The sequence below is a fragment of the Poecile atricapillus genome, chromosome 11, assembly GCF_030490865.1.
Source record: "Poecile atricapillus isolate bPoeAtr1 chromosome 11, bPoeAtr1.hap1, whole genome shotgun sequence".
In the NCBI taxonomy this organism is placed as follows: domain Eukaryota; kingdom Metazoa; phylum Chordata; class Aves; order Passeriformes; family Paridae; genus Poecile; species Poecile atricapillus.
The window spans coordinates 789429-814074 of NC_081259.1; the positions used below are offsets into that span (position 1 = coordinate 789429).

General features: G+C 61.9%; 1 protein-coding gene and 1 non-coding gene across 2 annotated transcripts in view; one reads left to right on the forward strand and one right to left on the reverse strand.

Annotated features, from left to right (window-relative positions):
• ADAMTS7 (ADAM metallopeptidase with thrombospondin type 1 motif 7) overlaps nucleotides 1–22865 on the reverse strand; it is a 43451-nt gene extending 20586 nt beyond the window's left edge. The window contains exons 1-16 of the mRNA XM_058846994.1: nucleotides 22752–22865; nucleotides 21154–21506; nucleotides 20482–20653; nucleotides 18516–18712; nucleotides 17806–17889; nucleotides 17160–17284; nucleotides 16003–16152; nucleotides 15204–15347; nucleotides 11860–12004; nucleotides 11154–11246; nucleotides 10077–10222; nucleotides 8654–8823; nucleotides 8345–8478; nucleotides 5121–5241; nucleotides 4622–4866; nucleotides 1048–1189 (exon numbers count right to left, since the gene is read on the reverse strand). Of these exons, the coding sequence (XP_058702977.1) occupies nucleotides 1048–1189; nucleotides 4622–4866; nucleotides 5121–5241; nucleotides 8345–8478; nucleotides 8654–8823; nucleotides 10077–10222; nucleotides 11154–11246; nucleotides 11860–12004; nucleotides 15204–15347; nucleotides 16003–16152; nucleotides 17160–17284; nucleotides 17806–17889; nucleotides 18516–18712; nucleotides 20482–20653; nucleotides 21154–21506; nucleotides 22752–22845 (2515 nt within the window). The 5' untranslated portion in view covers nucleotides 22846–22865. The remainder of the gene's footprint in view (nucleotides 1–1047; nucleotides 1190–4621; nucleotides 4867–5120; nucleotides 5242–8344; nucleotides 8479–8653; nucleotides 8824–10076; nucleotides 10223–11153; nucleotides 11247–11859; nucleotides 12005–15203; nucleotides 15348–16002; nucleotides 16153–17159; nucleotides 17285–17805; nucleotides 17890–18515; nucleotides 18713–20481; nucleotides 20654–21153; nucleotides 21507–22751) is intronic.
• A 1594-nt stretch (nucleotides 22866–24459) lies between these two features.
• On the forward strand, nucleotides 24460–24532 carry TRNAK-CUU (transfer RNA lysine (anticodon CUU)). Its single transcript has one exon. It is a non-coding gene; the product is annotated as a tRNA-Lys (tRNA).
• The last annotated feature ends 114 nt before the right edge of the window (nucleotides 24533–24646 follow it).

Genomic DNA, 24646 nt, shown 5'->3' on the forward strand with positions numbered 1-24646 from the left:
ACGGCAGCTCAGGCACTGCAGGCACGGAGCTGCAGCCGCCTGGCAGTGCCAGCCACCCCAGCCCGTGTGCCCAGGGCTGTGGGGAGCCCCTCTGGCTGCCCCAGCCCAGCCCAGGGACAAGGCACTGCCCAAAGCCCCCTGTCCCAGCCTGCTCCCAGGGGTTTCTGAGCGTGACCTCACCACGCTCCCGCCTCTGTCCCCGTTTCTGTAGCACGTACTTGACCTGTGACACGGGCAGCTGTCACCACAGGCTCAGCTGAGACTGACACAACCCTGCTGAAGCTGCTGAGCTCTGGCTCCAGCACTTGGGAGCTGCCAGGGCCCTGGGACTCCCCAGAGACTCAGTGTGAGCTCTCCCAAACGCACGGCTCCTCTCACATCATCACTCAGTGCAGGAACCGGGGCTCAGCCCTCCTCCAGCTGCTCACCCTCACCCGACTCCTGCCCGATTCACTCCTCTATTTCCCTTCTCTTCTGCAAGCCAAGTGCTCCAATCATACAAAGGAAAGCTGGTTTTAAGCAAAGCCCGTGTCCTGGCGCTCTGTGCTACCTAGAAAGCACCAGTGTCCTTGAATTGCCCTTTTTTCCAGTGCCAGCTGCTCTCCAGGAAGGGCTCGCTGCTCGCAGCCTCCCCTGGCAATGTTCCAGAAGTTTCCCTCTGCATCAGCTGCCCCAAGAGCTGCCCTGGGGACCCCGGGATGCCCAGCCTGGGGGGCAGGATGGGGACAAGCAAATGTCCCCACCCGGACACTGCGGGACCCCAGCGCCCTCCGGAAAACCCTGGATATCCCCCCCTGGAGAGCCCCTTCCACACTCCCTGATTTCTCTAAAGCTCTTTTGTGTCCATCCCCTGCCGGGTAACAGGACACCGAGCCGGGAGCGAACCTGACAAAGCCCCGGGGCTCCCGGTGAGCACCGAGCCGTGACCTCAGCAGATGTCCCTTTCTCCTTCCCCAACACCTCCCGAAACCCAAGAGCCAGGAATCCCCAAGGCTCCCCAGGGATGCTGCAGCGCCCGGAGCGGGGGTCCCGAGGGGCTGCACTCACCTGTCCCGCAGGTGGCCGTGCAGCTGCTCCAGGAGCCAAAGCGCCACAGGAACTCGGGCTGCTCGATCTCGTTCTCGCTGTCGGCCGGGCGCTGGATCGTGTACTGGTACCTCACCCCGGGGTTGGTCTCCTGGAACAGCAGCTGGGGGACACAGGGGACAGCAGGGGGTGAACAGGAGCTGGGGGACACAGGGGACAGCAGGGGTGAACAACAGCTGGGGGACACAGGGGACAGCAGGGGTGAACAGCAGCTGGGGGACACAGGGGACAGCAGGGGTGAATGGCAGCTGGGGGACACAGGGGACAGGCAGGGGGTGAATGGCAGCTGGGGACACAGGGGACAGCAGGGGTGAACAGGAGCTGGGGACACAGGGGACAGCAGGGGGTGAATGGCAGCTGGGGACACAGGGGACAGCAGGGGTGAACAGGAGCTGGGGGACACAGGGGACAGCAGGGGTGAACAGGAGCTGGGGGACACAGGGGACAGCAGGGGTGAATGGCAGCTGGGGACACAGGGGACAGCAGGGATGAACAGGAGCTGGGGGACACAGGGGACAGCAGGGGTGAACAGCAGCTGGGGACACAGGGGACAGGCAGGGGTGAATGGCAGCTGGGGGACACAGGGGACAGGCAGGGGTGAATGGCAGCTGGGGGACACAGGGGACAGCAGGGGGTGAACAGGAGCTGGGGGACACAGGGGACAGCAGGGGGTGAATGGCAGCTGGGGGACACAGGGGACAGCAGGGGTGAATGGCAGCTGGGGACACAGGGGACAGCACGGGGTGAACAGGAGCTGGGGACACAGGGGACAGCAGGGGTGAATGGCAGCTGGGGGACACAGGGGACAGCAGGGGTGAACAGGAGCTGGGGGACACAGGGGACAGCAGGGGTGAACAGGAGCTGGGGGACACAGGGGACAGCAGGGGTGAACAGGAGCTGGGGGACACAGGGGACAGCAGGGGTGAATGGCAGCTGGGGACACAGGGGACAGCAGGGGTGAACAAGAGCTGGGGGACACAGGGGACAGCAGGGGGTGAACAGCAGCTGGGGACACAGGGGACAGCAGGGGTGAATGGCAGCTGGGGGACACAGGGGACAGCAGGGGGTGAATGGCAGCTGGGGGACACAGGGGACAGGCAGGGGTGAACAGGAGCTGGGGGACACAGGGGACAGCAGGGGTGAACAGGAGCTGGGGACACAGGGGACAGCAGGGGTGAATGGCAGCTGGGGACACAGGGGACAGCAGGGGGTGAACAGGAGCTGGGGGACACAGGGGACAGGCAGGGGGTGAATGGCAGCTGGGGACACAGGGGACAGCAGGGGTGAATGGCAGCTGGGGACACAGGGGACAGCAGGGGTGAATGGCAGCTGGGGACACAGGGGACAGCAGGGGGTGAACAGGAGCTGGGGGACACAGGGGACAGCAGGGGTGAATGGCAGCTGGGGGACACAGGGGACAGCAGGGGTGAATGGCAGCTGGGGACACAGGGGACAGCAGGGGTGAACAGGAGCTGGGGGACACAGGGGACAGCAGGGGTGAATGGCAGCTGGGGGACACAGGGGACAGCAGGGGTGAATGGCAGCTGGAGGACACAGGGGACAGGCAGGGGGTGAATGGCAGCTGGAGGACACAGGGGACAGCAGGGGTGAATGGCAGCTGGGGACACAGGGGACAGGCAGGGGGTGAACAGGGATACAGGGGACATCAGGGGTGAACAGGAGCTGGGGACACAGGGGACAGGCAGGGGGTGAATGGCAGCTGGGGGACACAGGGGACAGCAGGGGTGAATGGCAGCTGGGGACACAGGGGACAGCAGGGGTGAATGGCAGCTGGGGACACAGGGGACAGCAGGGGTGAACAGGAGCTGGGGGACACAGGGGACAGCAGGGGTGAACAGGAGCTGGGGGACACAGGGGACAGCAGGGGTGAACAGGAGCTGGGGGACACAGGGGACAGGCAGGGGGTGAATGGCAGCTGGGGACACAGGGGACAGCAGGGGTGAACAGGAGCTGGGGGACACAGGGGACAGCAGGGGTGAACAGGAGCTGGGGGACACAGGGGACAGCAGGGGTGAACAGGAGCTGGGGGACACAGGGGACAGCAGAGGTGAACAGGAGCTGGGGGACACAGGGGACAGCAGGGGGTGAATGGCAGCTGGGGACACAGGGGACAGCAGGGGTGAACAGGAGCTGGGGGACACAGGGGACAGCAGGGGTGAATGGCAGCTGGGGGACACAGGGGACAGCAGGGGTGAACAGGAGCTGGGGACACAGGGGACAGGCAGGGGGTGAATGGCAGCTGGGGGACACAGGGGACAGCAGGGGTGAATGGCAGCTGGGGGACACAGGGGACAGCAGGGGTGAATGGCAGCTGGGGGACACAGGGGACAGGCAGGGGGTGAATGGCAGCTGGGGGACACAGGGGACAGGCAGGGGGTGAACAGGAGCTGGGGGACACAGGGGACAGGCAGGGGGTGGCCGGGCAGGGCAGTGCAGGGTGGCATTGCCCCGGGGGCTTCTCAGGAGAGAAGGAACTGCCCAGCAGGGGCAGAAGGACTGAGCCTGTGCCCAGCTCCACAACAGAGCTGGGTGGAAATTGGAGTAACACGGTTTGTGGAGGGTGTTCTGGCCCACAGGTGGAATTTCCCGAACTGCCTCCCCCTGCAAACCACGGGCTCCTGCTGCTCCTGTGCTTGACACAAGCCCTGCTCAAAGCGCCAGGGCTGGGAGTTCATCCCTGTTTTTCTTAGCCTAAGCACTCCCATTATTGCCAAAGCTTTGTTGTTCTTGGAGCTTTGGCGGGAGCCAGGGCGTCTTTCCAAAACCTCTCCATGAATATCGAAACCTTCTCCTCCGAAGGTTTTAATTAGTGCATGAATCCCAGAAAGCGATCTGTGGGTGCTGAGCACACCAGCATTAACAGCAGCCCTTGGCCCTCACATCCCACCCCGAGCTGCTGCTGAAGGAAGGGCAGGAGCAGATTTTGGCTGCTGGGGGGCCGAGCTCTGGGTGAGCCCGTGCAAAGGCGGGGATGCTCCAGGGACCGCGCTGGGCTGGGCCCCGGCTGCCAGGGCAGGGGGATCCTGGGGGTCCCTGGGGTGCAGCTCCATGGCCATCACCACCTCTGCACCATGGCACCACGAGGGACCCCAGCCTGGTGCCATCATCTGTGGGATGATTGCCACTGGTGTCTGCAGAGCAAGGCTCCCGGTCATGGGGATATTGACTCCCAACAGCTTCACATGAACTGGCAGCTGCCCCACTCCCGAGTGTCCAGCCCAGCCAGAAGCACTGGGGGCTCTTTCCCTGCTCCTGATAAAAGATGGGAAAAGCCTCAGGGAATGGCTCCTTCTCCTCACTCTCCCTCTCCCGTGTAAATATTTCACTGAACGCTGCAAAGGGGATGAGGCTCAGCTGGAAGTGCTGCGGGCTGGAAACACTTCCCGGGCTTCCAGCGCCTGCTTGGCTGCTCCAGCTCTGGCTGAACACACCCCGAGGAGGGCAGAGCCCATCCCGGGATGTGGGGAGGGACCGCGGCAGCTCAGCCCCACAAGGAAGGCAGGATCCATCCTACCTGGATCCACACGGGCTCCACGGTCGGCCCTGGAGAGGTGAGGTTCTCCCAGTTCCCTGTCCTCTTGTAGGTGAAGGTGGTCCCTGCCACCCTGTAGTCCCCGTTCCACTGGATGGTCCAGCCACCATTCAGGAAATACCGCTCCGGGTCCTCGCTCCGCAGCGCCAGGAAATTCCCGGCTTCTGCCACCTCTTCAATCCGGATCTCCCGCGCTCCCACGGGGATAATCCCAATGTCAACATAACCTGGGAGGGGAAACGAGCGTTGGTCTGGGTGGAGTCAGAGGTGTCAGAGACGATTTTTGTCCTTGGGTGGGTGCAGTGTCCCCTGTGCCAATCCTTACACCTCTGTGAGGCACCAAACCCTGCCTTGCTCTGAGCCCACCTGAGTTCCCTGCTGTCTCATCCCCAGAAAATGGAGAAATTGCAGCTAAAGGAGCAGCAGCAGCCCAGCTGTGCTGGGCCCACCGTGCTCTGGGGGCAGCAGGAGGTGCCCTTACCCAGCCCCTCGCTGTCCTCGAAGGTCTTGTGCACGGTGTGGCAGGTGGAGCCGTCCCCGTGGCAGACCCCGCAGCGATCCTCCACCGCGTGCGAGTCGATCTCGTAGTCACAGCCCACGTTCTGCAAGGGAGCCCTGTCAGCCCCACAGCAGCACCCCCAGGCACTCACTCCCAGCACCCCCAGGCACTCACTCACAGCATCCCCAGGCACTCACTCCCAGCACCCCCAGGCACTCACAGCATCCCCAGGCACTCACAGCACCCCCAGGCACTCACAGCACCCCCAGGCACTCCCAGCACCCCCAGGCACTCACTCACAGCACCCCCAGGCACTCACTCACAGCATCCCCAGGCACTCCCAGCACCCCCAGGCACTCACAGCACCCCCAGGCACTCCCAGCACCCCCAGGCACTCACTCACAGCATCCCCAGGCACTCACAGCATCCCCAGGCACTCACAGCATCCCCAGGCACTCACAGCATCCCCAGGCACTCACAGCACCCCCAGGCACTCACAGCATCCCCAGGCACTCACTCCCAGCACCCCCAGGCACTCACAGCACCCCCAGGCACTCACTCACAGCACCCCCAGGCACTCACAGCATCCCCAGGCACTCACTCACAGCACCCCCAGGCACTCCCAGCACCCCCAGGCACTCACTCACAGCATCCCCAGGCACTCACAGCATCCCCAGGCACTCACTCACAGCACCCCCAGGCACTCACAGCATCCCCAGGCACTCACTCACAGCACCCCCAGGCACTCCCAGCACCCCCAGGCACTCACTCACAGCACCCCCAGGCACTCACAGCATCCCCAGGCACTCACTCACAGCACCCCCAGGCACTCACAGCACCCCCAGGCACTCACAGCACCCCCAGGCACTCACTCCCAGCACCCCCAGGCACTCACAGCACCCCCAGGCACTCACAGCACCCCCGGGCACTCACTCACAGCACCCCCAGGCACTCACAGCACCCCCAGGCACTCACTCACAGCACCCCCAGGCACTCACAGCATCCCCAGGCACTCACTCACAGCACCCCCAGGCACTCACAGCATCCCCAGGCACTCACTCACAGCACCCCCAGGCACTCCCAGCACCCCCAGGCACTCACTCCCAGCACCCCCAGGCACTCACAGCACCCCCAGGCACTCACAGCACCCCCGGGCACTCACTCACAGCACCCCCAGGCACTCCCAGCACCCCCAGGCACTCACAGCACCCCCAGGCACTCACTCACAGCACCCCCAGGCACTCACTCCCAGCACCCCCAGGCACTCCCAGCACCCCCAGGCACTCACTCACAGCACCCCCAGGCACTCACAGCATCCCCAGGCACTCACAGCACCCCCAGGCACTCACTCACAGCACCCCCAGGCACTCACAGCACCCCCAGGCACTCACAGCACCCCCAGGCACTCACTCCCAGCACCCCCAGGCACTCACAGCACCCCCAGGCACTCACTCCCAGCACCCCCAGGCACTCACTCACAGCACCCCCAGGCACTCACAGCATCCCCAGGCACTCACTCACAGCACCCCCAGGCACTCACAGCACCCCCAGGCACTCACAGCACCCCCAGGCACTCACTCACAGCACCCCCAGGCACTCACAGCACCCCCAGGCACTCACAGCACCCCCAGGCACTCACTCACAGCACCCCCAGGCACTCACTCACAGCACCCCCAGGCACTCACAGCATCCCCAGGCACTCACAGCACCCCCAGGCACTCCCAGCACCCCCAGGCTCTCACTCACAGCATCCCCAGGCACTCACAGCACCCCCAGGCACTCACAGCACCCCCAGGCACTCACTCACAGCACCCCCAGGCACTCCCAGCACCCCCAGGCACTCACAGCACCCCCAGGCACTCACTCACAGCACCCCCAGGCACTCACTCACAGCACCCCCAGGCACTCCCAGCACCCCCAGGCACTCACTCACAGCACCCCCAGGCACTCACTCACAGCACCCCCAGGCACTCACAGCACCCCCAGGCACTCACAGCACCCCCAGGCACTCACAGCACCCCCAGGCACTCACTCACAGCACCCCCAGGCACTCACAGCACCCCCAGGCACTCACTCACAGCACCCCCAGGCACTCACAGCACCCCCAGGCACTCACAGCACCCCCAGGCACTCACAGCACCCCCAGGCACTCACTCACAGCACCCCCAGGCACTCACTCACAGCACCCCCAGGCACTCACAGCACCCCCAGGCACTCACTCACAGCACCCCCAGGCACTCACTCACAGCACCCCCAGGCACTCACAGCATCCCCAGGCACTCACTCACAGCACCCCCAGGCACTCACAGCACCCCCAGGCACTCACAGCACCCCCAGGCACTCCCAGCACCCCCAGGCACTCACTCCCAGCACCCCCAGGCACTCACTCACAGCACCCCCAGGCACTCACTCCCAGCACCCCCAGGCACTCCCAGCACCCCCAGGCACTCACTCCCAGCACCCCCAGGCACTCACAGCACCCCCAGGCACTCACTCACAGCACCCCCAGGCACTCACTCACAGCACCCCCAGGCACTCACTCACAGCACCCCCAGGCACTCCCAGCACCCCCAGGCACTCACTCCCAGCACCCCCAGGCACTCACAGCACCCCCAGGCACTCCCAGCACCCCCAGGCACTCACAGCACCCCCAGGCACCGTCCCTGAGCCATTCACGCAATCCTGGCACAGCCTGGCTTGGAAGGGATGTCAAAGACAATCCAGTTCCAGCCCCCTGCCATGGGCAGGGACACCTTCCCTGGCACCAGGCTGCTCCAAGCCCCGTCCATCCTGGCCTGGGCAGTCTCTGGCTCCTGGAGGCCAGCGCAGAGGCTGACTCAGCTCACCCCATGGGCATCAGGAACGCTCTCCAGGTGGGGAACGGCAAAAGGAGCCAGCTCAGCATGAGAGGCAGGGGATGCTGAGCACCCAAGGGGGGCTCCCAGCTGTGTTTGGTGTCCCCGTGTACCTTACAGATGTCATTGATGCAGAGCCCAGGGGTGGCTCCCAGCCGTGTTTTGTGTCCCCGTGTACCTTACAGATGTCATTGATGCTGAGCACCCAAGGGTGGCTCCCAGCCGTGTTTTGTGTACCTTACAGATGCCATTGATGCAGAGCCCAAGGGTGGCTCCCAGCTGTGTTTTGTGTACCTTACAGATGCCGTTGATGCAGAGCCCAAGGGTGGCTCCCAGCTGTGTTTTGTGTACCTTGCAGATGCCGTTGATGCAGACGTCGCGGCTGCCGTCGCTGTCGTAGCAGGGTGTCCCGTCCACCACCGCGTCCCGCAGCTTCTCCGCGAAGTACTCGTGCTCGGGCCGGCAGTGCAGCTCGCAGGGGTTCACTGGGGAACAGGCACAGGCTCAGCCCCAGCGCCCTGGGCCGGCTCTGACAGCACAAACCAGCCCTGTGAGCCCGGCCATGGTGTAAAACACAGCACACAGCAGCCACAGCCTGCAGGGCAACGCCGGGACACCACCAGCCAGCCCCGAGCTGCGAGCTCTCTGCCCTCCACTCACTGCTGTTGGGCACCGGTGTCCACTTGTAGAGCTTCCCCTTGTAGAGCATGGGGTTGAACTGGCTGCACTGGAGCTGGCGGAAGGAGGGCTTGTCCGGGGGACAGCGCCGCACGTTGCAGATCCGGAACCGCTTCCGCTCCCCCAGGCAGTACCGGCCCCCGTACTTGGGCCTGTGGCAGGGAAAACAGGAGGCACAGGGGGCTGAGAGGGGCACAGCCCTTGGGATCACAGAGCTGTGCAGTGGTTTGGGGTTGGAAGGGACCTTAAAGTCCTGTTCCAGCAGCTGGGATGGGCAGGGACACCTCGCACAGAGCGGGCTGTGCAGCCTGCTCCCCACCCAGAGCTCCTGACTCTGCTCCTCTACTGCCCAGGGAATGGCAAAGCTGACACTGGACATTTTAAAGCAAGAGAGACTTGAGAAGCATCAACAATGTTTTTCTCAGATGCCAGCAGACCCTCACATCACGGCCACCATCTCCCTCCTGCCTTTCCCTTCCGTCACACCGCTGCCCATGGCCTGTGTCCCGTGACCTCATGAAAATTCCTTCTCCTGGGCACACTTTGCTGAAGAGAATGAAGCTCAGGATTATTTCAGGGCTGTGTTTACATGCTCTGCCCTGAGGGAATGGCTGTGGGAGGGGGGGGATGCCCAGCACACATTTCCTCACTTCATCCCAAGGGCAAAGCTGAAGATTTACCTCCAGGGGCCAAGGCAAACAAAACTGCCCGGGAAGTTCCCGGTGTTTGCTCTCCTGCCTGTCCACAGCTGTGTCTGGAGCACTCCATAAACCAGCACAGCACCTCTGCCACAGTTCATGTCAAACCCCTGATCCAGGACTGAGATGACAGAGCATTTCCCTCAGGAGCCCAGCAGCACCTGCCAAACTCAGCCGAGGAAGAGGATGGGCAGAACGCGTCTGGAAGCGTCAGGAGCTCACTCCTGGGGCTGCCAGAGCTCCCATGCCATCCCCTGCAACATCTCTACAAAGCCCTTTTCCCCCCACCCCAGGGTGCTCTGGCACCAGGGGTTTTGGCTGAATCCAGTGCAAGGGTGATTTGGTGACCAAGGGGACATCTGGGGAGCAGATGGGTCAGCCCAGAAATGCCAGGGTGGAGATGGCAGCTCCTCCAGCAGCGCCCGGACACTTCCAGGCAGGAGCCAGCGCTGGCTCCTGGAATGCAGCAGGGTGATAAACTGCAGCAGGATTTTTCAAAACAACTCTGAATCAGGCTCCAGGAATGCCTGGTCTGCTGTTGTGTCACTGAAGGGCACTGGATGTGTTTCACATCTCCGAGCGTGGAGTCTCTGCCCTTGGTTTGAGTCACGCTGCAACACTCCCGGGGCAGGGCATGGAACAAGGTCCCTTCCAACCCAAAGCAGCCCGGGGTTCCGTGGCTGTCCCGGGGCTCAGGGCTGGCTTACGTGGGGTGGCTGCAGTGCCTCTCAGCGCTCTGCACTCCTGCACCACAGCTGCGGGAGCACGAGGCCCAGGAGCTCCAGGAGCTCCAGCCGCCGTCGATGGGCTCGGGCCGGAATCCCACGGGAACGCACTCGCCGTTGAAACACCACTGGGAAGGGGAGAACAGCTTGAGGATGGGGAGCACTGACCTCCTGGGAACCCCTGCTCTGCCTGCAGGGAGGTGCCTGGGGTCAGCTGGGCTCTGCCACAGCCTGGAGCTCCTCAAGCCATGGGAATCTCAGAGGTGCTGGGCTGTTTGAGGATTTGAGGGAGGTAACACACCCAAAGCTCCATGGAGACCCCTCAGCAAGGGGATTCACAGCCCAGAGGGGCTCAGAGGTGCCTCCCCAAAGCGGGGAAGATCCCAGGGAGAGCCTGGTGCTCTCCTGCCATGCTCATTGACTGTGGGTTTCACCTTCCCAGGGGACTCAGGTGATCCCAAGCGAGTCACCTTCCCTGAGGGCATCCCTGCTGGGGCCAGAGGGTGCTCAGGGAGAGCAAGGACAGAGGGATGAGCCCATGCCTGCACTGGACCCTGCAGAGCCCCGTGTGTGCAGGAGCAGGGGTCCCCAAGGGCAGGGAGGGGTGTCCCCGAGGCCAGGGAGAGGTGTCCCCAAGGGCAGGGAGAGGTGTCCCCAGGGCCAGGGCAGGGTGTCCCCAAGGCCAGGGAGAGGTGTCCCCAAGGGCAGGGAGGGGTGTCCCAAGGGCAGGGAGGGGTGTCCCCAAGGGCAGGGAGGGGTGTCCCCGAGGCCAGGGCAGGGTGTCCCCGAGGCCAGGGCAGGGTGTCCCCGAGGGCAGGGAGGGGTGTCCCCAAGGGCAGGGAGGGGTGTCCCCAAGGCCAGGGCAGGGTGTCCCCAAGGCCAGGGAGAGGTGTCCCCAAGGCCAGGGAGGGGTGTCCCCAAGGCCAGGGAGAGGTGTCCCCGAGGGCAGGGAGGGGTGTCCCCAAGGGCAGGGAGGGGTGTCCCCAGGGCCAGGGCAGGGTGTCCCCGAGGCCAGGGCAGGGTGTCCCCAGGGCCAGGGAGGGGTGTTCCCCCTGTTACCTTGCTCTCCCCACACGCCGTGCCGTCCACAGCCGCGTCCAGCTTGGAGTGACACGTGTTCCCCACCGAGCACCACAGCGTGTGGCAGACACTCTGTGGGAAGCAGAGGGACACGGTTCCTGCCCAGCACAGATCCATCCCTCAGGCACAGATCAGATCCCTCAGGCATAGATCCATCCCTCAGGCACAGATCCATCCCTCAGATCCATCCCTCAGGCACAGATCAGATCCCTCAGATCCATCCCTCAGGCACAGATCAGATCCCTCAGGCACAGATCAGATCCCTCAGGCACAGATCCATCCCTCAGATCCATCCCTCAGGCACAGATCCATCCCTCAGGCACAGACACATCCCTCAGGCACAGATCAGATCCCTCAGGCACAGATCAGATCCCTCAGACACAGATCAGATCCCTCAGATCCATCCCTCAGGCACAGATCAGATCCATCCCTCAGGCACAGATCCATCCCTCAGGCACAGATCAGATCCCTCAGGCACAGATCCATCCCTCAGGCACAGATCAGATCCCTCAGGCACAGATCAGATCCCTCAGATCCATCCCTCAGGCACAGATCCATCCCTCAGGCACAGATCCATCCCTCAGGCACAGATCAGATCCCTCAGGCACAGATCAGATCCCTCAGGCACAGATCCATCACAGATCAGCCCCAGCAGAGCCCCCAAGCCCCCAGGGGACCCCCTTACGTCCATGTCGTGGCAGAAGGTGGAGTAGGGGCCGTACTGCAGCCGGCACTGGTGGCCCACGTCGTACAGGACACCCGGGGGCACCAGGGGAAAGTCCAGCACCTCCCGGGCTGGGGGATCATCCAGGCACAGCCCCCAGCCCCGGCTGCAAGAGAGAGCAGGGCAGGGTCACCGCAGCTGTCCCACCCTCCAGCCAGGGAACCCAGGACAGGGAGCAAGCAGCATTTCCCACCAACACCACCCTGGCCCTGCAACCCTGGAGCTGCTCCGCTGTGCACGGGCTCCTCTGGGACCCTCCTGGGCTGGGAGCCCCCCAGAGTGATCCCCCTGGTCCCCCCGGGTGAAGGGACATGGGTGAAGGGACAAAGACAGGAGGGGCAAAGGTCCCATGGACCCACAAGCTCCGGGAATGTCCCTGCTAACAGGAATAAAGGAACCAAACAGAAATAAAGGAGCCAAACGTGCTCATCACCCCCTGCTGCTGCCACACAGGGCTCAAACCAGGCTGGACAGGATTTCTCTGGAGCAGAGGTGGCACTGGAGTGGCCAAGCGGTGCCTCCCTCTGCTCCAGCTGCTCCGATAATTCCCAAACACACACGGAATTGGCACCAGTGCAGCCCGTGGTGTTGATTTAAACAAACTCCTTTCCAGCTTGGTTCCGAGCCTCGGGCAAGGCTGTGGTGGTGGATCAGATTACTCGGGTTTGTTGTGATTGGGAACGGCTCTGAATGAACTCGAAATGAAGATTCCTTTTTAACCCCAAGCAGCAGCAGGGAGACAAGGGCTGGAAGCAGGAGAGCTCCTGCTTTGGGGTGCTGGCAGTGCCAGGGGGTGATGCCCAGCAGAACCAGCACCCCCTCCTCCCTTTCCCATCCCACCCACCGAGTTCCACACCGGACACTGCAGACAGCTCCCTTGGCTGGAGTCAGCCCCTCAAACTCCCATGTATGTCCTCACTGAAATACTTTTTCCTAAGGGAAAAGCCAGGAAATGGGTTGCTGTCAGCAGCCCAGGGGCTCTGAAGTCTCGGTTTCCCAGCTCCCAACAGCAGGAGCTGGGTGGGAAGGGCAGGGTGGGGTGGCTGAGGGTGATGTGGGGCTGAGCTGGGCTGGATGGAGCAGGGACTGGGCAGCTGGACACAGGGTCCTGTGTCAGGCACAGGCTGCACGGCACCTCCACACGGATTTCCACAGAACCACACACCCCTGGAATGGTTTGGCTTGGAAGGAGACTTAAAGCTCATCCCATTCCAGTGTTTTCTCTAGAAACAGGACTGGTATCCCTGCTGGAAAAAGCCCTGGCTCAAGCAGCTCACCCTGGATGAGCCCCAGTGTGACACTCGTGCTGCCCTGGACTCTTCACCCTCTGCCTGTTTGGGTCCCAGCACTGGGGCCCCACAGGTCCCCCCTACACTGTCCCCAGCTCCTCTGACCTGCTGGGGTCACTCCCTGTCCTGCCCCAGCTCACAGAGGGGTCTCTGCCCAGTCTGGGGCTGACTGGGATCTGCCTCAACTTCCCAGCTTTTCCAGAATTTATTTCTTTGTTAAATACTTCACAATCATTCTCCTGGTCTGTTCAATCGGCCGAAACACATCTCCAAGCAGAGAAAAATTGGCCTGAGTTTCCCTCTGGCTTCCAGGGATCTGCAGTAAATCCCAGTCCACAGGGAAAGATGCAGGAGCCTGCACTGCTCTGCCTGTTCCAGCCCGTTCCTTAACAAGCTGGGGGACGGAGTGGATGGAACAATGATTAAATCCCCATCTGTGAGCAGCCTGAGAGGATCTGCAGATACATTTGAGAGCAGGATTAAAATTCCAAAAGCTCCCAGAGAACTGGAGGAAGGGTCCAAAGAAGCCAGGACAGAATTCAACAAAAACAAAGGCAGAGCTTGGATCTTGGGAGGAGTCAGCTGCACAGCCACGGAGCTGGTGGGGCTGGCAGGGCTTGGCACGGGCAGGGCAAGGGCAGCAGGCCCCAGGCCCTGTCAGGAGGAAGATGATGGAAGAAGAGCTCCAGCACTGTGGGAAGAGGCTGAAAATCTGCTTGTCTGATGTAGAGCAAAGACTGAAGTGTCCCTGCAGCACCAGAGCATCACCAGCCACGCTGTGCCAGCATCCTACGCTGGCCTGAGCGAGGGGACAGCTTCCCTGGGGACACTGCTGCCACAGCAGGGACAGGACCTGGCCCAGTGTCCCCTCATGTCCAGGCAGACCCTGACTGAAGCCCCAGCTGCAGCCAGTGCTGACCGCAGTGCCGGGGCCGGGAATCGCTTTCAGATGCTCCAACGCTGGGCTGTGCTTGTGAAATAACAACTATCTTGTGTAAAATAATAATAATCACCATTGGAGAGCGTGGTTCTTCCAAAGGTGGGGTCTGTTCCAAGCTCAGCCAGGTCAGCAGGGTCCCTTTCCTGGCTCCCTCCCTCCCGCTCTCCTGCCAGCATCCCGTCAGAGCAGCTCCTGTCCCTGCTGTCCCCAGGGGTGTCACAGAGCTGCTCCTTCTGGGGCAGCAGAGACACCCAAACCCCAGCAGAGCAGCTTCCAGCTGCTGTGTCTCCCCCATCACAGCTCACAGCAGCCCAGGGTCATCACAAGCAGGAAATTCTTCATCCCCAAGTGAAGGTTAAAAGCAGCGGGCCAAGAGCGCTGCGGATGCGGGAAAGCTCCATTCCTTTAGAGCCATAAATCAGCAGGAATTCCTCCTGCCCAGGGCCAAGCCCACATGTCCCAGGCTGGGATTTGGGAGCGGGAGCCTGGCCCTGGCCTGGCTCTCCCCTCGCTGCTCCTCACTGTTTTGAAACCTCCCCCAGCAAGGGAGGAAAATGTTCCTCCAGTGCAAGCTGAGAAACCAAACCCCGGGCTCTGCTCCTTGGAACTTCCTAACAACGGGCTGAAAATCAGCCACGGGTGCTAAAAATAAACAAAGGCAGGGAAGAATTTGGCTGGGTCTGGTTTGCCCATGTCAGGCAGACAGAATGGAAGAGATTCTGCAGAACCTGCAGAGGGAAAACACCCCGGTTTTATCTGTGCAATCACAGCCCCTGTGCCCCCCACCACAGCTCCTGACCCCCCTTCAGGGGGGCAACCCAGGGAGGATCCACGGAACCATGGAATGGTTTGGTGGGAAGGAATCTTAAAGCTCATCTCATCCCAAGCCTGCCATGGGCAGGGACCCCTTCCACCACCCCAGGCTGCTCCAAGGACACCCCCAGGGATGGGGCAGCCACGGCTGCTCTGGGCAGAGACCCCCAACACTCTGAGAGAGATGATCTCAGAGATAAGAGCAGCCCCCATGCCTGGCCCCGACCCCCCAGCAGTGAGGAAGAAGAGGAGGAAGCACTCACTCGAGGAAGCGTGTGATGTACTCGCGGCTGCAGCGGGACCAGGTGAGAGGGGACGTGTCATACAGGAGCTGTGGAGACATGATGAAAGGTCTTTTCCCAACTGGCTCACAGTCATTGCTGCTTCCATCATGCTGAATCCCAAAACTGTGTAAGAGCACAGCCCACGGAGGGGAGGTGAGGCACGAGCAGCACAGCCAGCACAGCCACCTGCCCTGGGGTGACAGCCCTGAGCCTTGTCCCCTGCTCTCATTTCAGCTTTCCCACTGGAAACGCAGGAGCACTCAGCAAGGTCATGCTGGTGGGTGTTTTCCCACACACAGATGTCTGCTGGGAACTGCAACGTTCGAGTGACCTTGTGGAAATCTAACTGAGACTGGGGCAAGCAAAACTCTGTCGCTGATGTTACAGACAGATCCTACTTTAAAACTTCTCAGTGGGCAACCCCTGCACCAAAACCTTCCCACCCCAGGACCACACACAAGTGAAACTTCTCCAGCTTGCCTTGGATTAGGTGGTTCTCACTAAACCTGGGACATCCCAAAACTCAACTCTGGGATGAAATCCTCAGGGAGCATGGGAGTGTTTGCAGCCCTGAGGAACCGCTTGGGAACCACCTCCCAACTTCCCCCCGTGCCTTCTCCAGCCCCGGGGTGCACGCAGAGGAACGGGAGGAGGAGGAGGAGGAGGAGGAGGAGGAGGAGGAAGAGGAGGGAGGAGGAGGAGGAGGAGGAGGGAGGAGGAGGAGGAGGAGGAGGAGGAGGGAGGAGGAGGAGAAGGAGGAGGAGGAGGAGGGAGGTACCTGTGTCCGAGCTCGTGGGCCACGGTGAAGGCGAGGGGCAGCCCCGTGTCCTCGTTGATGTTGCAGCTCCGGTGGGGTTGGCACATCCCGGCCACGTGGGACAGCCCCAAGGTCTCACAGGGCCTGTTCATGGCTGCACAGATGTCCTTCCTGGGCAGGGGGACCAGACAGACAGACAGACAGACAGACACAGAGCAGAGAGGGCGTTGGAAGGCGGCAGCGCCCGGCACACGGACAGCGGCCAAACAGGAGTGGGAACGGAGACATCCAACATCCTTCCACAGGGGAAACATTTCTGACCTTTCCTTTCCCCTCTCCTCTCCCAGTATCCCCAGCCCATGCCTGAGGCTGATTAATGGGAGCTGCTGGCCAGCCTGGCTACGTTTATCCCCTTGTATAAATAAAGCTGATGCTGGGGATAATCAAGCAAGGCCATGGGGAAGCACATCCCAGAGGTGCTGTGGTTTTCCAGGGCAGCTCCAGCCACCCAGGAAGAACAGCTCCAAGGCCTCAAGTGCCTCATTTCTGCTACAAAGCAACCTCCCAGAGAAGATAAAGCTGCTGTGGGTTGTGAATCACCACCAAACCACCAGGACAGGCAGCCCACGGCAGCCTGAAAGCCTCAAAGCAGGCTCTGACTGCAAGGTACACAAACTTGGCCAGAGGCAGGAATTCCTGCCAGCTCCATGGGAGGCCAGGGGCTTCCCAGAGGCTCCTCTGCCAAGCCCAGCCTGGGAGGGCAAAAAGGAGAGATAATCCAGTGTACAACTGCTGGGAGGATGCAGCCCTTCTGGGGCTTGGCAACAGGGCCACGGTGAGAACCTGGCTTGGAGAGCCCAACTGGGAGCTGTGCCCGGGTTTAAACCCGAGATCTGAGACCAGCCCAGAGAATCACAGACTCATGGAAAGGTTTGGGCTGGAGGGGATCCTAAAGATCATCTAATTCCAACCCCCTGCCATGGGCAGGGCCACCTTCCACAGCAGCTCCAGCGTCAGGAACCATCCCCAATTCCACATTTCAGACCTGACACGCCGTGTCCAGGCAGGGAGAGTGAGATTTCAGCAGCTCCCATGGAGGTGTTTCCCTGCCTGCCCCCAGCTGCAGCCAGGTGAGTTTTTGGCTGCCACAGCCCCAAAGCTGTGCGTGGGCTGCACACCTGGTGAGCAGGACAGCGACGTCGTGATGCAGGGGGTGCGAGTCTCCCTTCACGTTGATGCTCTTCTGCCACTTGCAGAAGCTTTTCAAGGTGTTGTCTGCGTGGTGGGAGATCTTCAGGTCCTCCTGCCAACGTAAAGGGAGATGTGCTGGAGCTGTTTGGATCTGGGGATGGGGAGGGCTCTGACCCCAGACATGTCAGAGTGGGAGTCACTGCCATCCAGATGGAATTGCTCCATGTTTATGGCTTGTAGGCTGGGTGGGGAGACAGCCCTTTCCCTGCTGTCTTTTCATCTGTGATTCAACCAAAACATTAAATTATCCAGTAACAGGGGTTAAGAACCACTGCTGAAAACCCCCTGTGCTGGCTGACAGTGAAGGACGTGGCTGTGGAGACCCTGAGTGGCCTCAGGCCCCCCAGGGCAGCTTGGACACGACCACCCAGTGACCCAGAGCCCTCTGCCACCACAAACCACCCCAGAACCTGGGCTCTGCAGCTCCTCTGCCCACGCCGTCCCTGGCTCTACAGCCAGGACAGGGAGGCAAACGTGGATTTCTCCCCCACACACTCAGCCAGGCCACAAGGACAGCCCAGGAGGGAGCCAGCTCTTCCAGCCCAGCCCAGCCTGGCCCAGTTTGGCCCTCACCTCCTCGTGCTCCAGCAGGATGAGCCGCACTATGGCGATGTTGATGGGGTTCCCGATGCTGGCGTGGTGGAACAGCCCGGCCACCTGCAGCGGGACAGCCACGGGGACAGAGCTGGGTGACAGAGCAGCCAGGACACTGCTGCTGCCACCTCCAGCTGCAGCAACAGCAGCTCCTGCAGGGGAAGCTGCTGCAGGCTGCCAACAGCATCTCAGGAATTCCCCGCATGGGAGGCAAGAACAGACAGGGGCCATGAAATCCATTTACACTTGATATGATCAGTGCAGACACTGGAACTCAGCCAGGAACGCCCGGGGAACCCCTCTGCTCTCACTCCTATTGGGTGTGTTTAACATCTCAAAGGATGCCTTAACATCTCTGGGTGCCTTCACCACCCCCCAGAAACCTGGGGATGTTACCTGAGGTCCTCTGCCCAATCCCACCCTCTCCTGGCATCAACCAAAGCTTTTCTCTGCAGTGCAGAGGTGAGCAGAGGGACAGACTGAGCCAGCCCCTCTCCTGCTTGGCACCAGCAGAGCCCCCCAGGACCTGGCTCTCCTCACCTCAGCTGTCCTCTGGCAGCTCCACGGGGGGAAGGAGCCACCAGCCCCAGGGAAGGTGACCCTGCCCGTGCCAGGGGGGCCTGGCTGAGCTCTGAGTGCCTCCCCACCCGGCGCGTTCCAGGCCTTTCCGCGGCTCCCCGTGCACTCACCATGTTCATGACGGTCAGCACGTACTTCTCGATGTTGGCACTGCCGTGGAACTCCACCATCTTGGTGTCTGCCACCACCAGCGTCTCCACCCACTTCTCCCTGCTGATGGAGCGCCGCTTGATCCTTCTCCTCCTGCGCTGCCTCTGCTCCCACCTCTCCCTGCGCCGCTCAGACCGCTCCAGGCTTTCCCGAGACTCTGAGCCATGCAAGGGGAAAAAAAGGACTTTTTTCCTTGAGAAAATGCCTGCAACTTTAGTATCTTTTTTTTTAATCCAAAGGAATCATCTTTGATGTGGAGAAGGCTCCATGTTAGACCCATAACTCAATAACTCACATGTGTTTTGCTGCGCTCTGTTCCAAAGGACTCTGAGCTCAGCCTGCTGCGTGTGAGCAGGACACAAAAAAAATAAACAAAGCATTTGAAGGAATTTCTTTGACCAGAAGAGGATTTGCAGTATTCCACAAGGACCAGGGAGCCTCCCAAAGCAGAGCCTTAGTGTTTGTGGGGGCACAGGAGTTTATAGACAGCCCTGCAGAGGTGCTTGAGAAACAATCTGAGGAAAAAACCCCGGTGGCTCAATGTTTTGGGTCACCCCCAATGTGAATTTTTCAGGAAGGGACAGTTCCCATCAGGATAAACTCTGTGCCCCCAGAGCTGGACTGGCAGGCAGGGACACCACAGGCCAGCACAGAGATCCCCTCAGAGATCCAGACTCTGCTCCTTCCCCAGGGGAAAGCCGGGAATGTTGTTGGGGCTGAGGAGGAGGAGGAGAGCTCAGAGCTCCTCACGCACAGCAGCCACTGGGAATTCTCCAGCGGGGACTTTTCCTGTGACACGGCTCCAAGAGCGAGGTCAGGGTCAGCCCCAAGCTGGGTGAAGGCTTTACAAACCTCATCCCACACAGTGGGAATCGCTTTCATGGACAGTTTCAGAGGGCTCAGCCTCACTTCCCTAACAATGGACTCCCACATTTCCTGGGCTGCACTGACCGTGTGCTGTGAAAGGGTATTTTATCCCCCAGCCTGAAAAATCCCAGCTCTCCGGACCTCTTGGCCAGCTGCTGATACCACTGTGACAGCCTGATCCCATCAGCTTCCTCAGAGCTCCTTCCCATCGTCTCCCTGAGCTCCCAGAGGGCTCCTGGGGCATTTCCCCCGGCATGATCCCTGTCAAACAGCTCCCAGCTGAGCAGCCCTGGGCTTTGACAGGAGCTGAACAACACCAGCAGCATCTGCCTGTGGTGGGCAAAGCAAAGAACCAGCAGCAGAGCTCAGGGAGAGGATGGCAGTCACCAAAACCCTACAGACTTTGGGATTCCTCTCCAGGGCATGCCCAGCACACCCACCCCGCTAGCCCTGGTGACAGAGGAGATCCACATGAGCTACACACAGGCCATGCTGTACCCAGAGAAATTAATTTGCAAGAATAGACTTCAAAGTCCAGAATGGACTTGAGTCAAGAACAGACTTCAAAGCCTAGAAGCAGCCATTAAGATTATTACCACAGATTAAATAATTAATTTAGATTATCAGAAGAATGCCTGAAGATAACCCTATTACAGAAGCAAACCCCAGTTTGTGAAAGCAGAGAGCTCCAGGAAATGTGCAGCACGTAATGCACTGCAGCTCCATCAGGGAGTAAAGTGCCCACGAGCTTCTGGGAATGCACTGAATTCCCCAGCACTTGAAATCCTGGATTTAGGAGCTGATCCAGCCCATCTGCTGTGCACAGGGAAGGACCCACATGCACTCTGCCCACAGTGGGAACTCCCGGGGCAGCGACCGAGTTCCACTCCCAAAGTCCAATGCCCTGGCAGGTCACAGAGCAAAGTTTTCATGGAAATGCAAGCAAATGCTCTGTCTGCACATCATCCCCCTGCCTGCAGCAGGGCAGGGAGCAGATGAGAGCGAGAGGTGCAGCAGCCAGCAGGTCCCTGGTGTCACAGACAGGGGAAGGGACAGTACCTCGCACGCCGCAGGATTCCCGCGGGGCCGGGGCTCTGCTGCCCTGCTCCGCCCTGTCCTTGGGCACCTGGCGCTTGTAGATCCTGTGGGGCTGTGCTGCCCCCTCCTCCCGAGGGCTGCTGGACACGGGCTCGATGAAATAGTCCTCGTTCATCAGCTGGAACACGCCTTTCTGCCAGGGAGACACAAAGTGGCACCGTGAGGCCACCCCAGCTCACCCTGAGCAGCCTGGCACTGGGAGTGACCACGGAATGACAGCACCACGGAATGCTTTGGGTGGGGAGGGACCTGAAATCCCCCCCAGTGCCACCCCTGCATGGCAGGGACACCTTCCACCTTCCCAGGCTGCTCCAAACCCATCCAGCCTGGCCTTGGGCAGTGCCAGGGATCCAGGGGCAGCCCCAGCTGCTCTGGGAATCCCAGCCCAGCCCCTTCCCACCCTGCCAGGGGAGAACTTCCCAACATCTCAAACAGGTAAATCCATCCCCAGAGAGCTCCCAAACCACTGCAGCCCATGGGAAATTCAGTCAGCTCATCCATGGCTGCACCACCCCTCTGTGATGAGATGCTGCTCAGAATTTTGGTGCCACTTTTGGCAGAACAAAGGGTTCCACCCCGCTCCTGCTATTCCCTCACGGATTGAGGCTGCGGGTGGCTCGGGGCTGTACTCACCAGGCCATCGCAGGTGCTGAGGGCAGCCAGCCCCGGCTGCAGCGCCCGGCCCCGCACCTCCCCGATCATGTGGCAGGAGTTGTACGAGTGGGGCTGGATCTTGGCACCGGCGATGCCCCCGAAGCGCCTCTCGCTGACAAACCCCGGAGCCAGGAGGTGCCTGTTGAGGCTCAGGTTGAATTTCAGGGGTTGCCCTCGGTACTGCAGCTCATAGAAGGCGGGAAGTTTGCTCCTGGAGGCCGGGGACCTCCGCTGGAGAGCCCGGTGGGACAAGTCGTAGGACAGGAAGGATCCGCTCTCGTCGACCTTGATGGGATGGACGATGTCGCTGGCGGAGAGCGGCGGGGGCGGCTCTGGGGAGAGGGGGTGCAGTGGTTACCTGCGGGGGTCTTCACCTTTCCCCCCACACTCCCTCCTCCCGCGGGGACAGGGACCGCAGCTGGGTCTGGTCACCGGAGCCCACCGGGACGGAGCAGGGACAGCAGCGACCCCGGGGCAGGGCTGGGGCTTGCCGGGGGGGCAGCGTGAAGGGGCCGGGTGGCCGAGGGGAGTCAGGCAGCTCCGGAGCTCGGCTCTGCCCCGGCTGGCCCCGGTCACCACGCACACGCTCCCGCTGTTAAACTCCGGCTACCAGTGAAAAAATCACCGAACAAACAACGAAACAAACTCCGCAAAAATCAAATCCGCGCTTTGAGACGATGCTGGGGACGCCGTCTCTAAAGGCAAAGCACCCCCGGACAGAGCGCCCCGGAGCCTGCCCAGCCGGGGCTCAGCGCTCCGGCCGCGGGGAGCCGGGACCGGCACCGGGGCTCCACCGTGCCCAGCCCGGGGGGCGAGCGCGGCAGCGGCGGGGCCACCGGGCTGTGCGACCCGCCGAGCGCCCCGCGAGCATCCCCGCGGCACCCGGCACTCATTTCCACGGGCATCCCGCCCGCATCGCCGCCGACACCGGGCGTTCATCCCGCTCATCCCCGCCGACACCGGGAGCTCATCCCGCTCATCGCCACCGACACCGAGCGCTCATCCCGCTGAGCCCCGGGGACACCGGGCGCTCATCCCGCTCATCGCCACCGACACCGGGCGTACATCCCGCTCAGCCCCGCCGACACCGAGCGCTCATCCTGCTCATCCCCGCCGACACCGAGCGCTCATCCCGCTCATCGCCACCGACACCGGGCGTACATCCCGCTCATCTCCGCCGACACCGGGCGCTCATCCCGCTCATCGCCACCGACACCGGGCGTACATCCCGCTCATCCCCGCCGACACCGAGCGCTCATCCCGCTCAGCCCCGCCGACACCGGGCGCTCATCCCGCTCATCCCCGCCGACACCGGGCGTACATCCCGCTCATCCCCGCCGACACCGAGCGCTCATCCCGCTCATCTCCGCCGACACCGGGCGCTCATCCCACTCAGTCCCAGGAACACCGGGCGCTCATCCCGCTCATCGCCACCGACACCGAGCGCTCATCCCGCTCAACCCCGCCGACACCGGGCGCTCCAGGACACCCCGCCCGCCTCGCCGCCGACACCCGGCGCTCCTCCCCGCGGGACCCCGCGCCCCTCCCGCGGTCCCCGCCGTGCTGTCCCCGCGGACCTGTCCCCGCGGTGCCCCCGCCCGCTGCCAGCGCCAGCGCGGCGGCCACGGGGACGAGGGGCAGGAGCGGGCGCAGCGCGGCCGGGGCCGCCATGGCTGCGGCGGGCTGGGGTCCGCGCCGGGCGGGGCCCCGCACAACGGGGGGCGGGGCCAGGGGCCGGGGGCGGGGCCATGCACAACAACGGGCGGGGCTATGCACAGCAATGGGCGGGGATATGCACAGTTAATGGGCGGGGCTATGCACAGTAAATGGGCGGGGCTATGCACAGCAGATGGGCAGGGATATGCACAGCAATGGGCGGGGCTATGCACAGCAGATGGGCGGGGCTATGCACAGCAGTGGGCGGGGATATGCACAGCAGTGGGCGGGGCTATGCACAGCAGTGGGCGGGGCTATGCACAGCAGTGGGCGGGGCTATGCACAGCAGTGGGTGGGGCTATGCACATAAGTGGGTGGGGATATGCACAACAGTGGGCGGGGCTATGCACAACAGATGGGCGGGGCTATGCACGGCACATGGGCGGGGCTATGCACAGCAGATGGGCAGGGTTATGCACAGCAGTGGGCGGGGCTATGCACAGTAAATGGGCGGGGCTATGTACAGTAAGGGAGGGTTAACACTGATGCCTCAAGTTTCAGCTTTCACATTTTCCAGGTTCTGCATTCACAGCTCTGAACTCCACACAGTGTCAGCAGGGTCTCCTCACAGCTCAGGCGCACACACACCAATCCTTTTCCAGCCCAAGAAGCAAGGACACTGCTACAGCTCCGGGCCCAGAGAGTGTGACCAGCAATGAACTGAGGAGAGCAGTCTGGGAGGATGGGACTGCATCACCTGAGGCTGGAATTGCACAATTAACCCCACTATGGAAATGGAACAAAACTGATCAAAACATGAAAACTCGTGACCTGCAATCCATGTTGGGTGGAGCCTCGGCCGGGCTCTTGGCTGCCCAAGGTGCATCCTTGGAAGGCGTTTTTAATAAATCCCCGCTTTATTCCTTTAACTCTGCCCAGCCTCTGAAGGCATCAACGCACACAGATGGGCGGGGCTATGTAGATGAGGCAGGCGGGGATCATGCAGATAAGATGGGCGTGGTTATACATATCGGGGCGGGGCTATGCAGATGAGGTGGGCTGTGGTTATGCAGATGAGATGGGCGGGGTTATGCATATGAGACGGGCGGGGTTATGCAGATTAGATGGGCGGGGCTTATGCTCCGCGTTGCCGCCGTGGCCCATGGCGCCCCCTGGCGCTCCTTTGCCGCGTTGCTTCGGCTGCCCCGCCGTGAGGATTGCGACCAAAAAATTCACAAAAATTCAGCGAATCTTCGCTCAAAAATGAAAAAAGGTGCGTGTCTGATGCCGCCATGTCCCTCCTCTCCTCAGTCGGGGCTGCTCGTAGCTGCCTCTTTTAAGTTTCTATCAGGTTAAAGCGCACCGGGACCAGACAACCGGAATTAGCCGGCGCTATTAATGAAACCCTCGGGGGCTGCTCGCGACCCCGGCATCCCACAGCTTACCCGGGCGGGCCGCACGTCCCGGCTCTCCACACCGCCGGCTTTGGGATAACGTTTAATTAGGCGAGGATGTTAAATATGCAAATCAGCCGGGGCACGCGCCCTCTGGCGGCCGGCGCGGGGAGCGCTCGGGGCAGGGAGGGGGGGCCGCTGCCGACACCCGCGGCGGCCGCTGGGTGCGCGTGGCGCCCGGCTAGCTCAGTCGGTAGAGCATGGGACTCTTAATCCCAGGGTCGTGGGTTCGAGCCCCACGTTGGGCGCATTACCTTTTTCCTCTTTTCTTTCTCGTTTTTTATTAATTTTTCACTCTCCCCACCCCTTGGGCCGGCTCCTCCCGGCGCGGACAGCCCAGGCTCGGCAGCCGAGCCGCCCCC